This window comes from Oryctolagus cuniculus, chromosome 11 (genome assembly GCF_964237555.1).
Source record: "Oryctolagus cuniculus chromosome 11, mOryCun1.1, whole genome shotgun sequence".
NCBI lineage: Eukaryota > Metazoa > Chordata > Mammalia > Lagomorpha > Leporidae > Oryctolagus > Oryctolagus cuniculus.
The window spans coordinates 22,938,576-22,954,661 of NC_091442.1; the positions used below are offsets into that span (position 1 = coordinate 22,938,576).

General features: G+C 51.7%; 1 protein-coding gene across 1 annotated transcript in view; it reads right to left on the reverse strand.

Annotated features, from left to right (window-relative positions):
- MMP24 (matrix metallopeptidase 24) overlaps positions 1-15,010 on the reverse strand; it is a 49,200-nt gene extending 34,190 nt beyond the window's left edge. The window contains exon 1 of the mRNA XM_051846145.2: positions 14,661-15,010. Within this exon, the coding sequence (XP_051702105.1) occupies positions 14,661-14,906 (246 nt within the window). The 5' untranslated portion in view covers positions 14,907-15,010. The remainder of the gene's footprint in view (positions 1-14,660) is intronic.
- Positions 15,011-16,086: the final 1,076 nt, after the last annotated feature.

Here is a 16,086-nt window from a genome sequence, read left to right on the forward strand (position 1 = left end):
AGCTTGGGCAACGAGGTCATGATCTGGGCTGAGGATGTGAGCACAGGAACAAGGCAGTGGCCTCAACAGGAGTTTCAAGTGTAGTTCCTGAGGGTTTGTACGTAGAGAGACTGGGACAAGCTGCAGGCTAAGTAAGGCAGTGCAGCCCAGAGAACAAGGGGGCCGGGAACGGCGTCCTGGGAGGACAGTGTTTAGGCTGGGGAGGGGAGGACTGCAAGATTTACTCTGGTTGGGACAGAGGGCAAAAGACAGCCAGAATGAGAGATCAGAGGACACAGATCTCGGCTCATTGTAAGAAACATCTTTTTAACAGCCAGAGATGTTCAAATTACAGTAACAATGACAACAGCTACCACTGTAAGAACACCTACTCTGTAGCTGGTGCTTAGTAAGGCTGTTCCCCAACGTGCAGAGAAGGAAACAGGTTTAGAGAAGTTAAGTAAACACCCAGAGCTACAAAGCTAACAAGGGATAGGCGTCAACAGTTTCATTCATTTGTAGGCGCTAACAGAAACGTGAGCACACACGAGTAAAGTAGAATAGAGGACCCTCGGGCCTAGGAAGGGTGGGGGCCGAGGGACAGAGAAGGGGGATGATGAGTCCCGAAATACAGCTGAGGGGGAAGTTGTCCTAGTGTTCTGCAGCACAGTAGGTAGCTGGTGTGCAACAGTTCTTTATGCTTTCAACAGAGCCAGCAGAGAAGAGCACACACAGCAACGACAATATTTGAGGAGATGGAAGTGGTAAATTACTCTGCTCGCCTCACATTACATACATGTACGCAGCTATAATCATGCCCCATAAATAAGTACAAACGTTATATGTTAAGATTCAGGGGTTCCGTACTGTCGGACTCCTGGACAGGAAGCCCATCCCCTCCCGGGACTGCCTTCGCCTCTCACTCCTAAAGCACAGTGCCTCAGCCCAGATCTTTGCCTCCCTCTCCTTCACTGCCCACATCCAGTCTTCCATCAAATAACTGTTAGCTTTACTCCTAGGCATTAAATTGGTTTGTTTCTGTCCACTCATTCATTCAAAAATGTTTATTGTATGGGGCTAACCATGTAGTGTGGCATAGTGGGTAAAGCCACTGCCCATGACACTGGTATCCTATGTGGGCACTGGATCATGTCACAGCTGCCAATCCAGCTCCCTGTTAATGGCCTGGAAAATGCAGAAGATAGCCCAAGTATTTGGATCCCTGTACCCATGTAGGAGACCTGGAAGAAGCTCCTGGCTCCGTCCTAGCCTTTGTGGCTATCTGAGTAGTGAATCAGTAGATGGAAGCTCTCTCTCTCTCTCTCTGTAGCTCTTTCAAATAAATAAATATTATTTTAAAAAATATTTATTAGGCCGGTGCCGCGGCTCAATAGGCTAATCCTCCGCCTAGCGGCGCCGGCACACTGGCTTCTAGTCCCGGTTGGGGCACCGGATTCTGTCCCGGTTGCCCCTCTTCCAGGCCAGCTCTCTGCTGTGGCCAGGGAAGGCAGTGGAGGATGGCCCAAGTGCTTGGGCCCTGCACCCCATGGGAGACCAGGATAAACACCTGGCTCCTGCCTTCGGATCAGCACGGTGCACCAGCCACAGCACACCAGCCGCGGCAGCCATTGTAGGGTGAACCAACGGCAAAAGGAAGACCTTTCTCTCTGTCTCTCTCTCTCGCTGTCCACTCTGCCTGTAAAATATATATATATATAGTAAACAATAATGAAATAAAAAAAAGAAAAATATTTATTGAGAATGTACTGTATACCAGGCATTGTGTGCTAGAGTTATAACAGTGACCAAAACATTCTACTTTCTAGTAACTGTCTAGTGGAAGAACCATGTAGTAATAGTTCTATGCAGAACAAAAGTAGGCTGAGGGAACAGAGTGACAGGACAGCTATTTCATACAGGTGGCCAGGGAAGGTCTCTTTGGAGAGATCTTGATCAATAATTCCCTAGGGCAGGAAGCACGTTACCCATTACCAAAGACTGCTAGTATGAGCTCAGTAGCCGTCCCCTGCCCTCTCTGTGTCTTTGCTGTCATCTCTGGGCCCCTCGCCTGCCCGTCTCCTTGGCCAATCCTGACACTGGCAGATGGTCCGTGGGCAGCTTCAACCTCAACGTGAGACCCCATTGGGTCCCTGCAAACCAGCATGACAGGTGGCCTGAAATCCTTCCCCACCCGTTGCTGTTAGCCTCATCCTGGCAACTGGGTTTTTGCCTTAATTTGGCTGGCACTCAGATCCTAAGATGAGATTCCTGCGAATTGTAGAGTCTCAGATTCCCTGCCTGGTTCTCAGACAGCTTCCTCCAGAGAGTTAGATTGTAATCTTTATACACAAAGGGTCTTCAAAATGGTCATGGAAAATGTATTATGAAAAACTATGCATGAATTTCAAATACTTTTACCAAAATAAGCATTTTTTACTCTGATTTTTTAAAAGAATTATTTACTTATTTATTTGAGAGGCACAGAAAGGTGAGAGAGAAAGAGAGATTATTCACTGATTTACTCCCCAAATGCCTACAAAGACTGGGGCTGAGCTGGGAATTGCTAACTCAGTCCAGGTCTCCTACAAGGATGGCAGGAACCCAACTGCCTTAGCCCTTTTGACTCCCAGGGTGCAAGTTAGCAGGAAACGGGAGTCAGGCACTCTGATTCCGGATGCAGGGGTCTTTTTTTTTTTTTTTTTTTTTTTGACAGGCAGAGTAGACAGTGAGAGAGAGAGAGACAGAGAGAAAGGTATTCTCTCCATTGGTTCACCCCTCAAATGCCGGGGCACGCCTATCTGGAGCCAGGCTCCTCCCCCCGGTCTCCCATACAGAGTGGGGGGCCCAAGCACTTGGGCCATCCTCCACCACCCTCCCAGGCCACAGCAGAGAGCTGGACCGGAAGAGGAGCAACCGGGACAGAATCCGGCGCCCCAACTGGGACTAGAACCCGGGGTGCCGGCGCCGCAGGCGGAGGATTAGCCTAGTGAGCCACAGGATGCAGGAGTCTTAACTGGCATCTTAGCTGTTAGGTCAAATGGCTGTCCCAAAACTTATCTTTTAGTTTCATTTTCTATGAACGTTCTGAAGCACTCTCCTTGGGTGTTGGGTCCTATTTGAAAAGAAGTCATTGGGACCAGGATGCCATCACATTCCTAGCTTTTCATCATATTGCCTAGCTTTTCTCTTTCCAACTGGTTCTCTGTGGTCCTCAGGGATTGGCCCTGTTCCTGTGTCAGTTCCCTCTAAAACCCAGCTTCCTCCTCTTCCAACACAATGGAAATCCCAGACCTGCTGCTGAGCCCACCTCATCCCGTGCCTGGAGAACACGCTGGGCAGCAGTGCGAGATCCTCTCGTTTGATGTGGGGTTTTGCAGAAGAGGCAAAGGAAACTCAGAGGAGAGTGACTTACTCCAAATCATGGAGCACGATGGGAGGGAAGCCAGAAACGGAGCCAAGTGTCCCTGCCTTCCAGGGAGGGTGGTTTCTGTCACGCTGCTCCCCCGACGCTAGCTCTGGTTTGCCTCCAAAAACGGTTTCTTTTTTTACCCCCTTCACTTCCAGCCAGTCTAAAAAGGGCCCTCAGGATCGCCCACAATGCCCAGCTTAGCTTCTTGACAAACACCTTAATGGTTCAGCGGTGCCTGTTGGCTGCCGTCAGCTCTGAGTGGGTGGCGAGTGCACTAACGGGAATTCCCTGGCGCTTCGCACAGTGTCCTTGGCCCACTCCCAGGAGGCTACCACAAGCCAATCACCGCGCCTGAGAAGGTGGCACGTTTGGGGTTTTGGGTCAGCAATGGGATGTCCGAGTTCTCCACCTTTGGGGAGGCCTCCGCCCAATGCCAGGGGTGTGGCCATGCTGTCATTCACTCTGAGAGGGAAGGAGCCTTAGACTTGCTTTCCAGGGCCCTCCTATCTCCTGGGGCTGGACCTATTAGTGAGTTAAGAAAAAGGAAGAGGGAAGACAAAGACCAGTGGTCAGGATTGCTTCTTAGCTGTAACAGGCAGATGGCCAAACCAGACAAGCTCTAAGTTATAAAGTTCCATCATTTTAGCTTGGTGGATTGCGTGTGGAGCCAACAGCGTGGCTGTCAACAGGCTTCACAACCTGAGGCCAGTGCGCTTGCCCAGGCTTACCTTCTGTCTTGCACCTCCCACCCTGCACTGCCCACCCTGGGTTCCCTGTACCGTATCCAGCTCTCCTGACCTACCTGGGTTGCCGAACATGCACTGCCAGTTCTAGCCCCTGTGTCTTCATTTCATTCTCTCTCCCCACATGTAGTTTGGCCTCTCTCTGATGAGCTATTGGATATCCCCCAAAATGCACCTTGAACGCCACTTCATCTGGGAGAGCCACCTACCCAGAGTGCCGTGGACTTCCTCTGTGCCCCAGCGGCATCATATGCATGCCTCATTTGTAGTATATTTCACCTTATGTTATAAATAATGGCCTCCAGGGGCCAGTGCTGTGGCATAGCGAGTAAAGCCACTGCCTGCAGTGCCGGCATCCCATATGGGTGCCCGTTCGAGTCCCGGCTGCTACTTCCGTTCCAGCTCTCTGCTGTGGCCTGGGAAAGTAGAAGATGGCCCAATCCTTGGGTCTCTGCACCTGCGTGGGAGACCTGGAAAGGGCTCCTCACTCCTGGCTTCGGATTGGCCCAGCTCCAGCCATAGCAGCCATTTAGGGAGTGAACCAGCAGATGGAAGTCCGACCTCTCTCTCTCTTTCGCTGTCTCTCTGCCTCTGCCTCCCTGTGACTCTGCCTTTCAAATAAATAAATCTTAAAAAAAAAAAATGGCCTATAGGTCTGTCGTTCCCCCTGAAAAGTTGTGAATGGAGCTTATCACCCGGCAGGAGAGACAGACAGGGAAGACTGAAGATTTCATTGCAGTTGTGATACATGGATGAAAGAGAACAGGTGCTATAAGAGTATGGGGCAGGATATGTGGGCTGTAATAGTGGTGGGAGCTGGCCGGCACTGCAGCTCAATAGGCTAATCCTCCACCTTGCGGCGCCGGCACACCGGGTTCTAGTCCCGGTCGGGGCGCCGGATTCTGTCCCGGTTGCCCTCTTCCAGGCCAGCGCCCTGCTGTGGCCAGGGAGTGCAGTGGAGGATGGCCCAGGTGCTTGGGCCCTGCACCCCATGGGAGACCAGGGTAAGCACCTGGCTCCTGCCATCGGATCAGCGTGGTGCGCCGGCCGCAGCGCGCCGGCTGCGGCGGCCATTGGAGGGTGAACCAACGGCAAAAGGAAGATCTTTCTGTCTCTCTCTCTCACTGTCCACTCTACCTGTCAAAAAATAAATAAATAAAATAGTGGTGGGAGCTCCCTGAGGACATCTCACCTGAGACTTGGGAATGAGAGGTTAGGCGAAGGCTGAAGAATGGACAGTCCAGAAGGAATATCTTACTGAATTTCTTAATGGGAAGGAACCCGAACATTAGAAAAAAGGTGGTGGTGGGGCAGTGCTGTGGCATAGCAGATAAAACCACTACCTACAGAGTCGGTATCCCATCTGGGCACCAGTTAATGTCCCGGCTGCTCCACTTCCGATCCAGCTCTCTGCTAAGGCCTGGGAAAGCAGTAGAAGATGGTCAAAGTCCCTGGGCCCCTGCACCCATGTGGAGGACCTGGAGGAAGCTCCTGGCTCCTGGCTTTGGATCAGCGCAGCTCTGGCCATTGCTACCATTTGGGGAGTGAACCAGCAGATGGAAGACTTCTCTCTCTGCCTCTGCCTCTGCCTCTCTGTAACTCTTCCTTTCAAATAAATGGTCGGGGCACCGGATTCTGTCCCGGTTGCCCCTCTTCCAGGCCAGCTCTCTGCTATGGCCAGGGAGTGCAGTGGAGGATGGCCCAGGTGCTTGGGCCCTGCACCCCATGGGAGACCAGGAGAAGCACCTGGCTCCTGCCTTCGGGTCAGTGCGGTGCGCTGGCTGCAGCACGTCGGCCGCGGCAGCCATTGGAGGGTGAACCAATGGCAAAGGAAGACCTTTCTCTCTGTCTCTCTCTCTCTCACTGTCCACTCTGCCTGTAAAAATAAATAAATAAATATTAAAGGAAGAAGAGATGAAAGTAAAGTAATAATTTAGCTTTTGTCCTAAAAGCAATTTTAAGCAAGATGAGGGTAGGAGTAATGTCATCAGATTTTTGGTTTGTTTTTAAATTTAAAAAAATTTTAAAATTTAACGAGCGCAGGCACACTCCCATCTGCTAGTTCACTCCCCAAATGCGCAACAGCTGGGGCTGAGGCAGGCCAAAGCTGGGAGCTGGGACCTCAATTCTGGTCTCCACAGGGACTCAACCATTGAAGCCATCACCTGCTACACCCCATTCCTGCACATTAGCAGGAAGTTGGAATTGGGAGCTGAGCTGGGACTTGAACCAGACACTCTAAGATGGGATGCAGGCATCTCAAACAATGGCTTAACCAATAGGCCAAACATCTGCTTCTAAATTTCTTTCATTATTAAATATCTCAACCATTCAGAAAGGCATAAAAATAAAACAGGAGAGGGCATTTGGCTTAGCAGTTAAGATGCCCAGGTCCCACACCGTGCCTGGATTTGAATCTCAGAAATGCTGATTCTATCTTCCTGCTAATGTGCACCCTGGGAGAGACAGTAGGTGATGGCTCAAGTGGTTGGGTATTTGGTTGACCTGTATTGAGTCCCTGGCTCCTGGCTTTGGCCTAACCTATGCCCTGGCTGTTGCAGGCATTTGGGTACTGAACCAGAAGATAGGAGATCTGTCTTGCACATAAATAAATAAAGGTTTTTTAAAAATAGTAAAACACTGCATATTCCAAGCCAGCTTTGTCAAATCTTAGCTTTTACCATATTGGTTTTGGATATGACTGACCCCCATGTGGATGAATTAGGTTAAGAGGTCCCTCTCGCTACCATAGGAAGGTAAAGGCAGGCAAGAGAGCTGTTCAGGCGGGAAGTCACTCACGTCCAGATAGAGGGCCAGCGTTTAGTCTAAGATGGAAGCAGGGAAGAAGTGGACACAGCAAAGACCTGTTGAGGTGGTGAACTCTTTGGGGTATAATGGTGATTCTAAGACAGCTGAGAGGAGGAGGAGCTGAAAGATGACCTCAGTGCCAGTGCGATAGCACAGCGGGTAAAGCTGTTGCCTGCGGTGCCGGCATCCCATTTAGGTGCCGATTTGAACCCTGGCTGCTCTACTTCTGACCCAGCTCCCTGCTAATGTGCCTGGGAAAGTGGCCCCTGCACCTACACAGGAGGCCTAGAAGACACTCCTGGCTCCTGGCTTTGGATCTGTCCAGCTCTGGCTGTTGCAGCCATTTGGGGAGTGAACCAGCAGGTGGAAGACCCCCCCCCCCCTTGCCTCTCTGTAACTCTTTTTAATAAATAAATAAATCTTAAGAAAAAAGAAGAGCCGGCGTCGCGGCTCACTAGGCTAATCCTCCGCCTTGTGGCGCCGGCACACTGGGTTCTAGTCCTGGTCGGGGCGCCGGATTCTGTCCTGGTTGCCCCTCTTCCAGGCCAGCACCCTGCTGTGGCCCGGGAGTGCAGTGGAGGATGGCCCAAGTCCTTGGGCCCTGCACCCCATGGGAGACCAGGAGAAGTACCTGGCTCCTGCCATCGGATCAGCGCGGTGCGCCGGCCGTGGCGGCCATTGGAGGGTGAACCAACGGCAAAGGAAGACCTTTCTCTCTGTCTCTCTCTCTCACTGTCCACTCTGCCTGTCAAGAAAGAAAGAAAGAAAGAAAGAAGAAAGATAGATGACCTCTTTCTGGCACAGTGCATTTGTGGCACACACTTAAAATTTGTCATTGCTAACAAAATTTAATGACAACGCCTTGCTTTTCTCTTACTTTGTCACAACCTGTATAATCTTTGGGAAAAATTGTTTATATATATATAGATGCAAGCTTCAAGAAGTTCATGGATAAATGGAATTAAAAGATGATGAGTATTTCCCTGAGTTTTTTTTTTTACAAAGATTTATTTACTTATTTATTTTAAAGATTTATTCATTTATTTGAAAGGCAGAGTCACAGAGAGGCAGAGGCAGAGAAGTCTTCCAACCATTGGTTCACTCCTTAAATGGTCGCAATGGCTGGAGCTGGGCTAATCTGAAGCCAGGAGCCAGAAGCTTCTTCTGGGTTTCCCATGTGGGTGCAGGGGACCAAGGACTTGGGCCATCTTCTAGTGCTTTCCCAGGCCATAGCAGAGAGCTGGATAGAAAGTGGAGAAGCTGGGACTAGAACCAGCAGCCATATGGGATGCCAGCACAGCTGGCGGCAGCTTTACCTGCTATCCCATAGCGCTGGCCCCTCCCTGAGCTTTTTGAAGCCTGTGTGTGTGTCTACTATTATGCTACTGTTCATTACAGCTAGTTCAACATTGGCACTTGAAATGAATACACGGAGTAATAATGAAGAAAAATCTCTTGGAGCAGGAAGGCCAGAACCAGAATTCACACCTTTATCAGATTACTATTCCCTAAAGTGAGGACTGGGCCTAACATGCAATAAGAAAGCTTAAAAGCAGGGAGCATACATTTAGCCTAGCGGCTGACACCCTCACTCACAGCAGAGTGCCTGTGTCTGATTCCCGGCTCTGGCTCCCAACTCCAGCTTCCCGCTCATGGAGACCCCGGGAGGCAGCAGTGATGCTCAGGCAGCTGTGTCCCCGGCACTCACATGGAAGGTCGGCACTGAGGCTCAGCCTTGGCTGTGACTACGCCCCAGTCCCCCTCCTTCCTCGGCACGTCCCTGAGCAGGTCCTCTTCCTGCTCAGAGCTCTCACGACTCCCCTCAGCCTGTGGACAGAAGCCAAGCTTGCGGTCTCTTCTCAGCCTCCCTTCCCTGCTTTCCTTGAACCCTCCTACTGTAAACTGCAGGGAACTCGATGCTGCAGGCACATCCAGTTACCCACGGTTTCCTCACCACGCCACGCACTGGCGGGAGCCTGGTTCCCGTGTCCCCTCCTGTCTGGACTGCCCACCCACTCTTCTCCATCCTTCCTCTCTCTCGAAGGTTCATCTCGGACACCACCTACTCCCTGAAGCATTCACCGACTCCCCCAGCTGAGGTTGGGGTCCTCATTCCCTCCCTCCTGAGTGCTCCTCTACACCCTCCTTAGATCTCAAAAAAAAAAAAAAAGTGTTTTTATTCTCCAAAAAAAGGTGCTGACTTTTGTGTGCCAAGCACCATTCAGAGAAGTTGGTGGGGGGGACTCAGGCAACAAAATTAATGTAAAAACAACGTATCACCTGTGTGGAATGTCAGGTGCTATTCGGGGTATCGAGGAGACCTTGGCTTCAGTTTGTTCCTCCCACTTTTGAGTTTCAAGTGCCCCATCATGTAGTGTATCAGGCATTTCCGAAGATCCAGCTCTTCGGTAGAATTCGGTAGAATCTACTTTTATTAGTTTTGAAACTGTCTCTTTTAGCCTGGAAGTGGGAAGGTGGCTAAAAGGCTATGCTAATAATCCAGAACCAGACTGGGTCGGGTAGAGGGGAAAGCACGGAGCTAAGGGACAGAAAATTCAGTTTCTGGTCCTCACTTGGCAGTGTTTTAGCTACGTGTGGGTCCCTGGAGAGGATGGTGGGTAAGTCACATGGTCTCTCCGAGTCTCTGTTTACTCGCCTATAAAATGAGGACAGTATCTTTCCTGTCCTCGCCATGGTGCTGTTGCCAGGATCAAACGGGGCCACACACATGAAAGCGCCTAGAAACTGCAAAGCACCTTACAGAAAGATCGGGCTATTACAGTAGTAGGAAAACCCACAGCCGTAATAAGAGAGAAGGAAGTCAAAATGGAGCAGGCAAGATCCAGCTCATGCAAAAGGAAAGCACTTTCTAACAGATTCCCCACCCCACCCCCCCACAAGAATGGAGGCTGTGATCACACCAAAATAATTTTTTGGCTTGAGAATGTGTTAGGGCTTCTTAATAGGTCTGTCCCACCCCAGACTCACTCAGGGCTCTAATCTCCTTTGACTGCAGGTGCAAACCTAAGAATGTTCTCCATCTGCCCAGAGCAAATCACTCAAAACCAGTCTCAAGGGTGGGAGTCCATTATGCCGGGGTCTCAGAGCCCCACTCTGCTACTCATGTGGCCTGCGCTGAGTGGCTTATCTCTTTTGTGCTTGTTCTTACCATCCTCAGAGTCAAGCTGGAAGACAGTAAGGCCAAAAAATTATTTGAGGGACATTCAAGTCAGCTAATCAAAGAGAAAAGGATGATTTAAATAACTAAAAGTAGGAAGCCAATTAGAGAGTCAGTGGGACCCCCTGTTGTGCAAAATATAAAAGAAATAAGGCCGCAAATGGGAAAACAGATGGAATCTTTTTTTTTTCTTGGCTTCATATTGAAAGATCAGAGATGTGAAATCAGAAGCCAAAGACAATGAAAAATGCTTATAACTTTCTTTTTTTTTTGACAGGCAGAGTTAGATAGTGAGAGAGAGAGACAGAGAGAAAGGTCTTCCTTCCGTTGGTTCACCCCCCAAATGGCCACCACTGCCTGGCACACTGTGCCAATTCAAAGCCAGGAGCCAGGTACTTCCTGCTGGTCTCCCATGTGGGTGCAGGGCCCAAGCACCTGGGCCATCCTCCACTGCCTTCCCGGGCCACAGCAGAGAATTGGTCTGGAAGAGGAGCAACTGGGACAGAATCCAGCACCCCAACCGGGACTAGAACCCGGGGTGCCGGCGCCGCAAGGCAGAGGATTAGCCTAGTGAGCTGCGGCGCCGGCCAAAATGCTTATAACTTAAGACATTAGGACCTTTGGATGAGCGCGTTGCGCCGGCCACAGCACGCCAGCCGTGGCGGCCATTGGAGGGTGAACCAATGGCAAAAGGAAGACTTTTCTCTCTGTCTCTCTCACTAAACAATCTGCCTGTCAAAAAAAAAAAAAAAAGACAAAAACAAAAACAAAAAAAAAAAAAACAAACAAAAAAAACAGACATTAGGAGGAGCAGGCTTTTGGTTCAGTGGTTAAGTCACTACTTGGGGATGCTTTCGTCCCACATCAGAGTGCCTGGGTCCAAGTCTGGACTCTGCTTCCAATTCTAGTTTCATGCTAATGTGCATCCTAAGAGGTGCAGGTGATGGCTCAAGTAGTTGGGTACCTGCCAGCCAGGTGGGAGATCTGGGTGGAGACTCCTGGCTTTGGCCTAACTGAGGAGGATGGAAGATCTTTCTCTAGGCTCAAATAAATAAGTAAATAAGTAAAAATTAAGATAATAATAATAATAATAAAGAATTTAGGAGACCCAGGAAAAATTCCAGTTCTGAATTACCTGTTATCAAGGTTTGTGCCCTTGGGCAATTTATTTAAGGTTATTCAAAAAGTATGAATTAAATGCTACTGTGTACTTGGTGATCTAGAAGGTCTTGGTCACCTCTCCAACCCTCTGTGTTGTGTGTCACCACTACTAGATGACAGTCCCCCACAGAGTTACAAAAGATCTTGAGGGTGAAATCTGGAACTCCCAGCAAAAGGAACAGCTTCTATTTCCACTGAAGGATGGACGATAGGCAATCTCATCCCTGAGAAGGGTTTTGAGATGCCTGTGAGTGCCTATTTCAGATTCATGCCATTTCTGGCATTGAGGGTGAGGAGTAGAATCCTTGAACGCTATTGAATACTTAATGGTGGGCGTTTAGAGTTGAAGACTGTGTTCAATCAATAAAGTGTTTTGGTTGGGGAAAGCCCTGACCAAGAACCACAGTCTCCCCTTACCCCCACCCTGCTAATGTTTTAAGTATGCAAAAATATTACATGACAAACTGGGTGGGGTTGCTTCAAAGTGTTCTCCAGAGAAGACAGAGTAAATGGTGGCCAGAGAGGTCAGAGAAAGTTTCTTGAGGAAACAAAGCTTGAGCTGAAACTGTAAAGAAAGGTTTCGGATGAGCAGGGAGGGGTGCACAAGTAAACAATGTCCGAGAACCAGGGGTGCTCATCAGGACGGAGGAGACGGGCTTTTTCTAGTGGAAGGATGCATCATCGATATGCAGTGGGCAAGATGGCTGCTCATGGGGATGTAGGTGGAACCAGGCTCCAGGGGCCTTAAGAGAGAAAGGAGTACCCAACATGATCTGCTGTTGAAAAGCAACAAGATTTCCAGAAGGCTTCAATCGTGTGACCCACTAATTTTCAGTGAAGGGATAATTAGACACCAACAGTTGAGAGAAGCAGTGGGTCTACTTGGTCTGTTTTTCAGGAGCTTTTGGACAAAGTATTATAGACATTTAAAATGGAGTCATTGTGGAATTGAGGGTGCTGCTTCTTTTTTTTTTTTTTTTTTTTTAATCAGGGCCTGAGACTCACATGGAGATAGGAAATAACAGATGGAAATAAATGGTCACTTCTCTGAATGAAAGAGGATTGAGTGCAGGCTGCCCCAAGAGACCATGCTGGGACCTGGCTGACTTAAATTTTTTATGAGTGATCCAGAAGAAGTAGAGCAAAGTGAAAATTTCAGGACTGCAGACCATAGTAAGCCCTTTCAGATAGGGACATGGAAAGGAGAAGGGAGTGGGGGTGGGGGAAACACCTGAAGGAAGGTAGAGAGTGGCAGATACCTGTCAACGGGGAAATGTAACATGACGCACTCTGACAGAAATAATCCACATGCAGGTGTTGGGTTCCAGGCTATCGGCTTTGACCCAGGAAGGGAATCAGGGAGCTACCGTAGACTGTTTCCTAAAGGCAGTGGCCTAAAGTGTTGCGATCAGGATAGTTGACAAAGGCATGGGCAGAAGCAGGACAGCACCTGGAAACCAAAGAAATCAGCCCTTCTGTAGCAAAGCCATAGGGTCTCTCATGTGGGGACAAGTGGGAGGTTTACATCTGTTGAAAGTTAGCGTCCCAAAATATCCAGAAAAGGGCCATAAAAATGACCCAGAATAGCTATTCTAAGGGAAACTTAAGCTTGGGGAGTGGGGGAGGCTTAGAGAGGCAGAACAATCAAAACCTGTAAAGTTAATAGGATATGGAAGAGGTAAATACAACCTTCTTTCCAAGTCCTGACAGATTCAAGGGAAGAGCCTGCTCATAATGCTTGAAATATCACAGGACTAAAAAGGCTTCAGCGTTGAGATCATCTAGCCCTACCTCTTACATGAAGGATGGTGAAATCCAAGCCTGGAGAGGGCAAGGAAATTGCTCAAGGTCACAGAAACCGCCAGGGTCAAGGTTAGATTAGAGCCCAGACCTCCTAAATTCCAGGCCAGGGTCTTTCCACCTCACCCTGTACACGCAGGAAGTCTCAAAAAAAAAAAAAATCCTACTTTCTCTAGGGTATACATTCATGAAATGCATTACTTGGACATGTGATAAAGCTGAAAGCACAAACAGGCTAGGTAAACTTTTCGCTGAAAGCCAGCAGCAGTTATGAGATCTTAGGAGGACAACTGTCAGCTGCAGTGAGTGGTTCTTCTGCACACCGCGGTTTTATTTATTTTATTTTTTAAAATCATTTTAGTACCCATAAAAAAACCTTAGGATCCTCTCTTAGGGAAACTCACACTTGCAGATGTGAACACAGTCCTGCCCGGAATTCATGAACCCCTGAGTCCCGTGCCTAATTAACAGTTGCTGTTCGGGCAGATTCTTCTGAACAGACTGCTTCAACAAACACGTTCCATGTCTTAGGGTAACTCGGGCAATTGCTCAGATTTTCCCCAGCTACATACCAGTGTCCGACATGGTTTATTAGCATCGCAGACCTCTAGGCTGGGAGAACCTGGAGAAATTACCTAGTCCAACTACCCCTCCCTCATGTGATTTAGAAGTCATGGGTACATTCGAGGGTCAGCCTGCCTAGATTATAACCCCAAGTCCATCATTCACTGGGTGTGTGAACTTGGGCAAGGTACTTAAGCTCTCTAAGCCTCTATCCTCATCTGCAAAATGGGGGTGAAAATTGCAATCACCCGGCTGAGAGGCTGCAAGGATTAAACGAGCTAATTCATATACAGCATAGCACCAGACCTGGCACACAGTGAGTGTTCGGTGAATACCGGAGCTGCCGTTACTGTTACCATGCAGGCTTTATGCACGTACCCACCCAGTCCCTCCTTGGAGCTCTGGCTTGCACATGCCCGTGACGAGCAGCTCACCGCCTCCTGGGCTGGCTGAGCAGCTCCAATTGTTACAAACTTCTTCCTTTATGGAGCAGAAATGTGTGTTCTGGCACCCCCCACCCCCTCCTCAGGTAGCCCCGGTTCTGCCCTGTGGGGCCACCTCCACCTGACAGTCCTTCAGACAAGACAACGACAGGGTCCTTCCGGCGCTCCCCCCCCCCCCCTTCCCCAGCTTGAACATCCTCGGTTTCTTCTCCCAACCCACAACACACTGGCGGCGCTTACTATTTACTCCGAGGCGTTGTACGGTTTCCCTCTCACACACAGTCATGCAGGCCACACACCCCACCGCCGCCACAACAGTCCCGACCCTCCCGGTCCGCCCCCGCCCGCTGCCCCTGTCCGCGGTGCTGAAGCAGCTCCGGGCCGGAGCGGCCTCTGCGCGGCCCTCCCCAGCCCCCGCCCTGGGCCGCGGCCGGACCCCAGGCGCTGACCCCCGGCGCGCCGCCTCGGCGCCCCCAGCCACAGCCGCAACCCGGCCCCGGCCCAGCCCCGGCGCCGCCCCTCGCTCTGCCCAGAGCCCCCCGAGCCCGCGCCCCGGCCCGGCGCGCCAGCCCCACCTGCCCGGCGAAGGGCGCCTCCGCCTCGGTCGCCCGCGCAGCCGCCACCGCCGCCGTCCGGTCGCCGGCCCCCGCCGCCGCCACCGCCGCCCGCGCGGCGCCTGGGAGGCAGCAGAGCGCGGGCAGCAGCAGCAGCAGCAGCAGCCGCCGCCCCGGGGCCCGCCAGCAGTTCCAGCGCGGGGCCCGGCCCGGCGGCGGCGGCGGCGGCGGGCCCCGCGCGGCGCGGCCGCCCCGGCTCCTCGGCATCCCGGCGGCGGGGCCCGGCCGCCCGGCTGCGATGGCGGCGGCGGCGGCGGCGGCTACGGCCGGGTCCTCCCGCTGCAGCCGCTGCGGAGCCGCCGAGTCACGGCGCCGCGGACACGCGCCCGGCCCGCCTGCCTCCGCCGCCGCCGCCGCCTCGGCCGCCAGCGCGCCCCCGCCTCCGCGCGCCCCGCCCCGGCAGGGGGCGGCCGGGGGCGTGGGGGCAGCACCCGGGCCGGACCTGCGGGGGCGCGGGCTCGGGGCGGGGCCTGGGGCCGGCGCCGAGCAGCGGCGCTGCGGAGAGGGTCGGCGGGGCTACCAGCGCAGCTGCAGGGGCAGGGTCCAAGGCGGTGGGAGTGGAGGAGGGGGCGTGGGGTCAGGCCCGAGGGAGAGCTAGGAGGCTGCTGGAATAATCTTGCGGGTGGAATCACGGGATGGCTCTGGGGGAGGACGGCCGGGACTCGGGGTCCGAAGCCGAAGGAACAGCACTGGGGGAGAGGGTCTGAGGCCTGACGCTGGAGGAGAGGGGGTGAGAGACAGCCTAGGGGAGGGAACTGAGGCACGGCCCTAGGTAAGGGTGGGATTGGAAGAGGAGCTGAAGAAATCGTCCTGGGTCCAAGGGGTTGCCCCTGGCAGGGTGAGAGGTGTGGGGCTGCTGAAAGGATGACCTGGGGGACATTAGGTGACGTTCAGGTGAAGCTCATTCTGCCCTCCCCCAACCCTCCAAGAGGGAGCGGGCTCACCAGCTGGAATGATCATTTTTCGTGCAAAACAGGCTATAGTTGTTGAGCACTTTCTATGTGTAGGGCTCTGGGCTACAATAGATATTAAACAACAACGACTAAAAAGAAGGGCGATTTCCCCAAAGCGTGGGCATTTACAGCTTGGTGAGCAAAAGGAGCACAGAGAACAGGACAGGGGCCTGCGCTGTGGCGCTGTGGGTTGAGCCAGCTTCCTGCTAATGCACCTGGGAAGGCAGGGGAAGAACGCCCAAGTCTTTGGGCCCCTGCACCCATGTGTGGGAGACCTGGAAGAAGCTCCTGGCTCAAGCCTGGCCCAGCTTGGTCGTTGTGACCATTTGGGGAGTGAACTAGCGGATGGAAGATCTTTCTCTGTCTCTCCTCTCTGTGTAACTCTGCCTTACAAATAAATACTTAAAAATAGTTTTAAAAATAAAAAAAGTTTT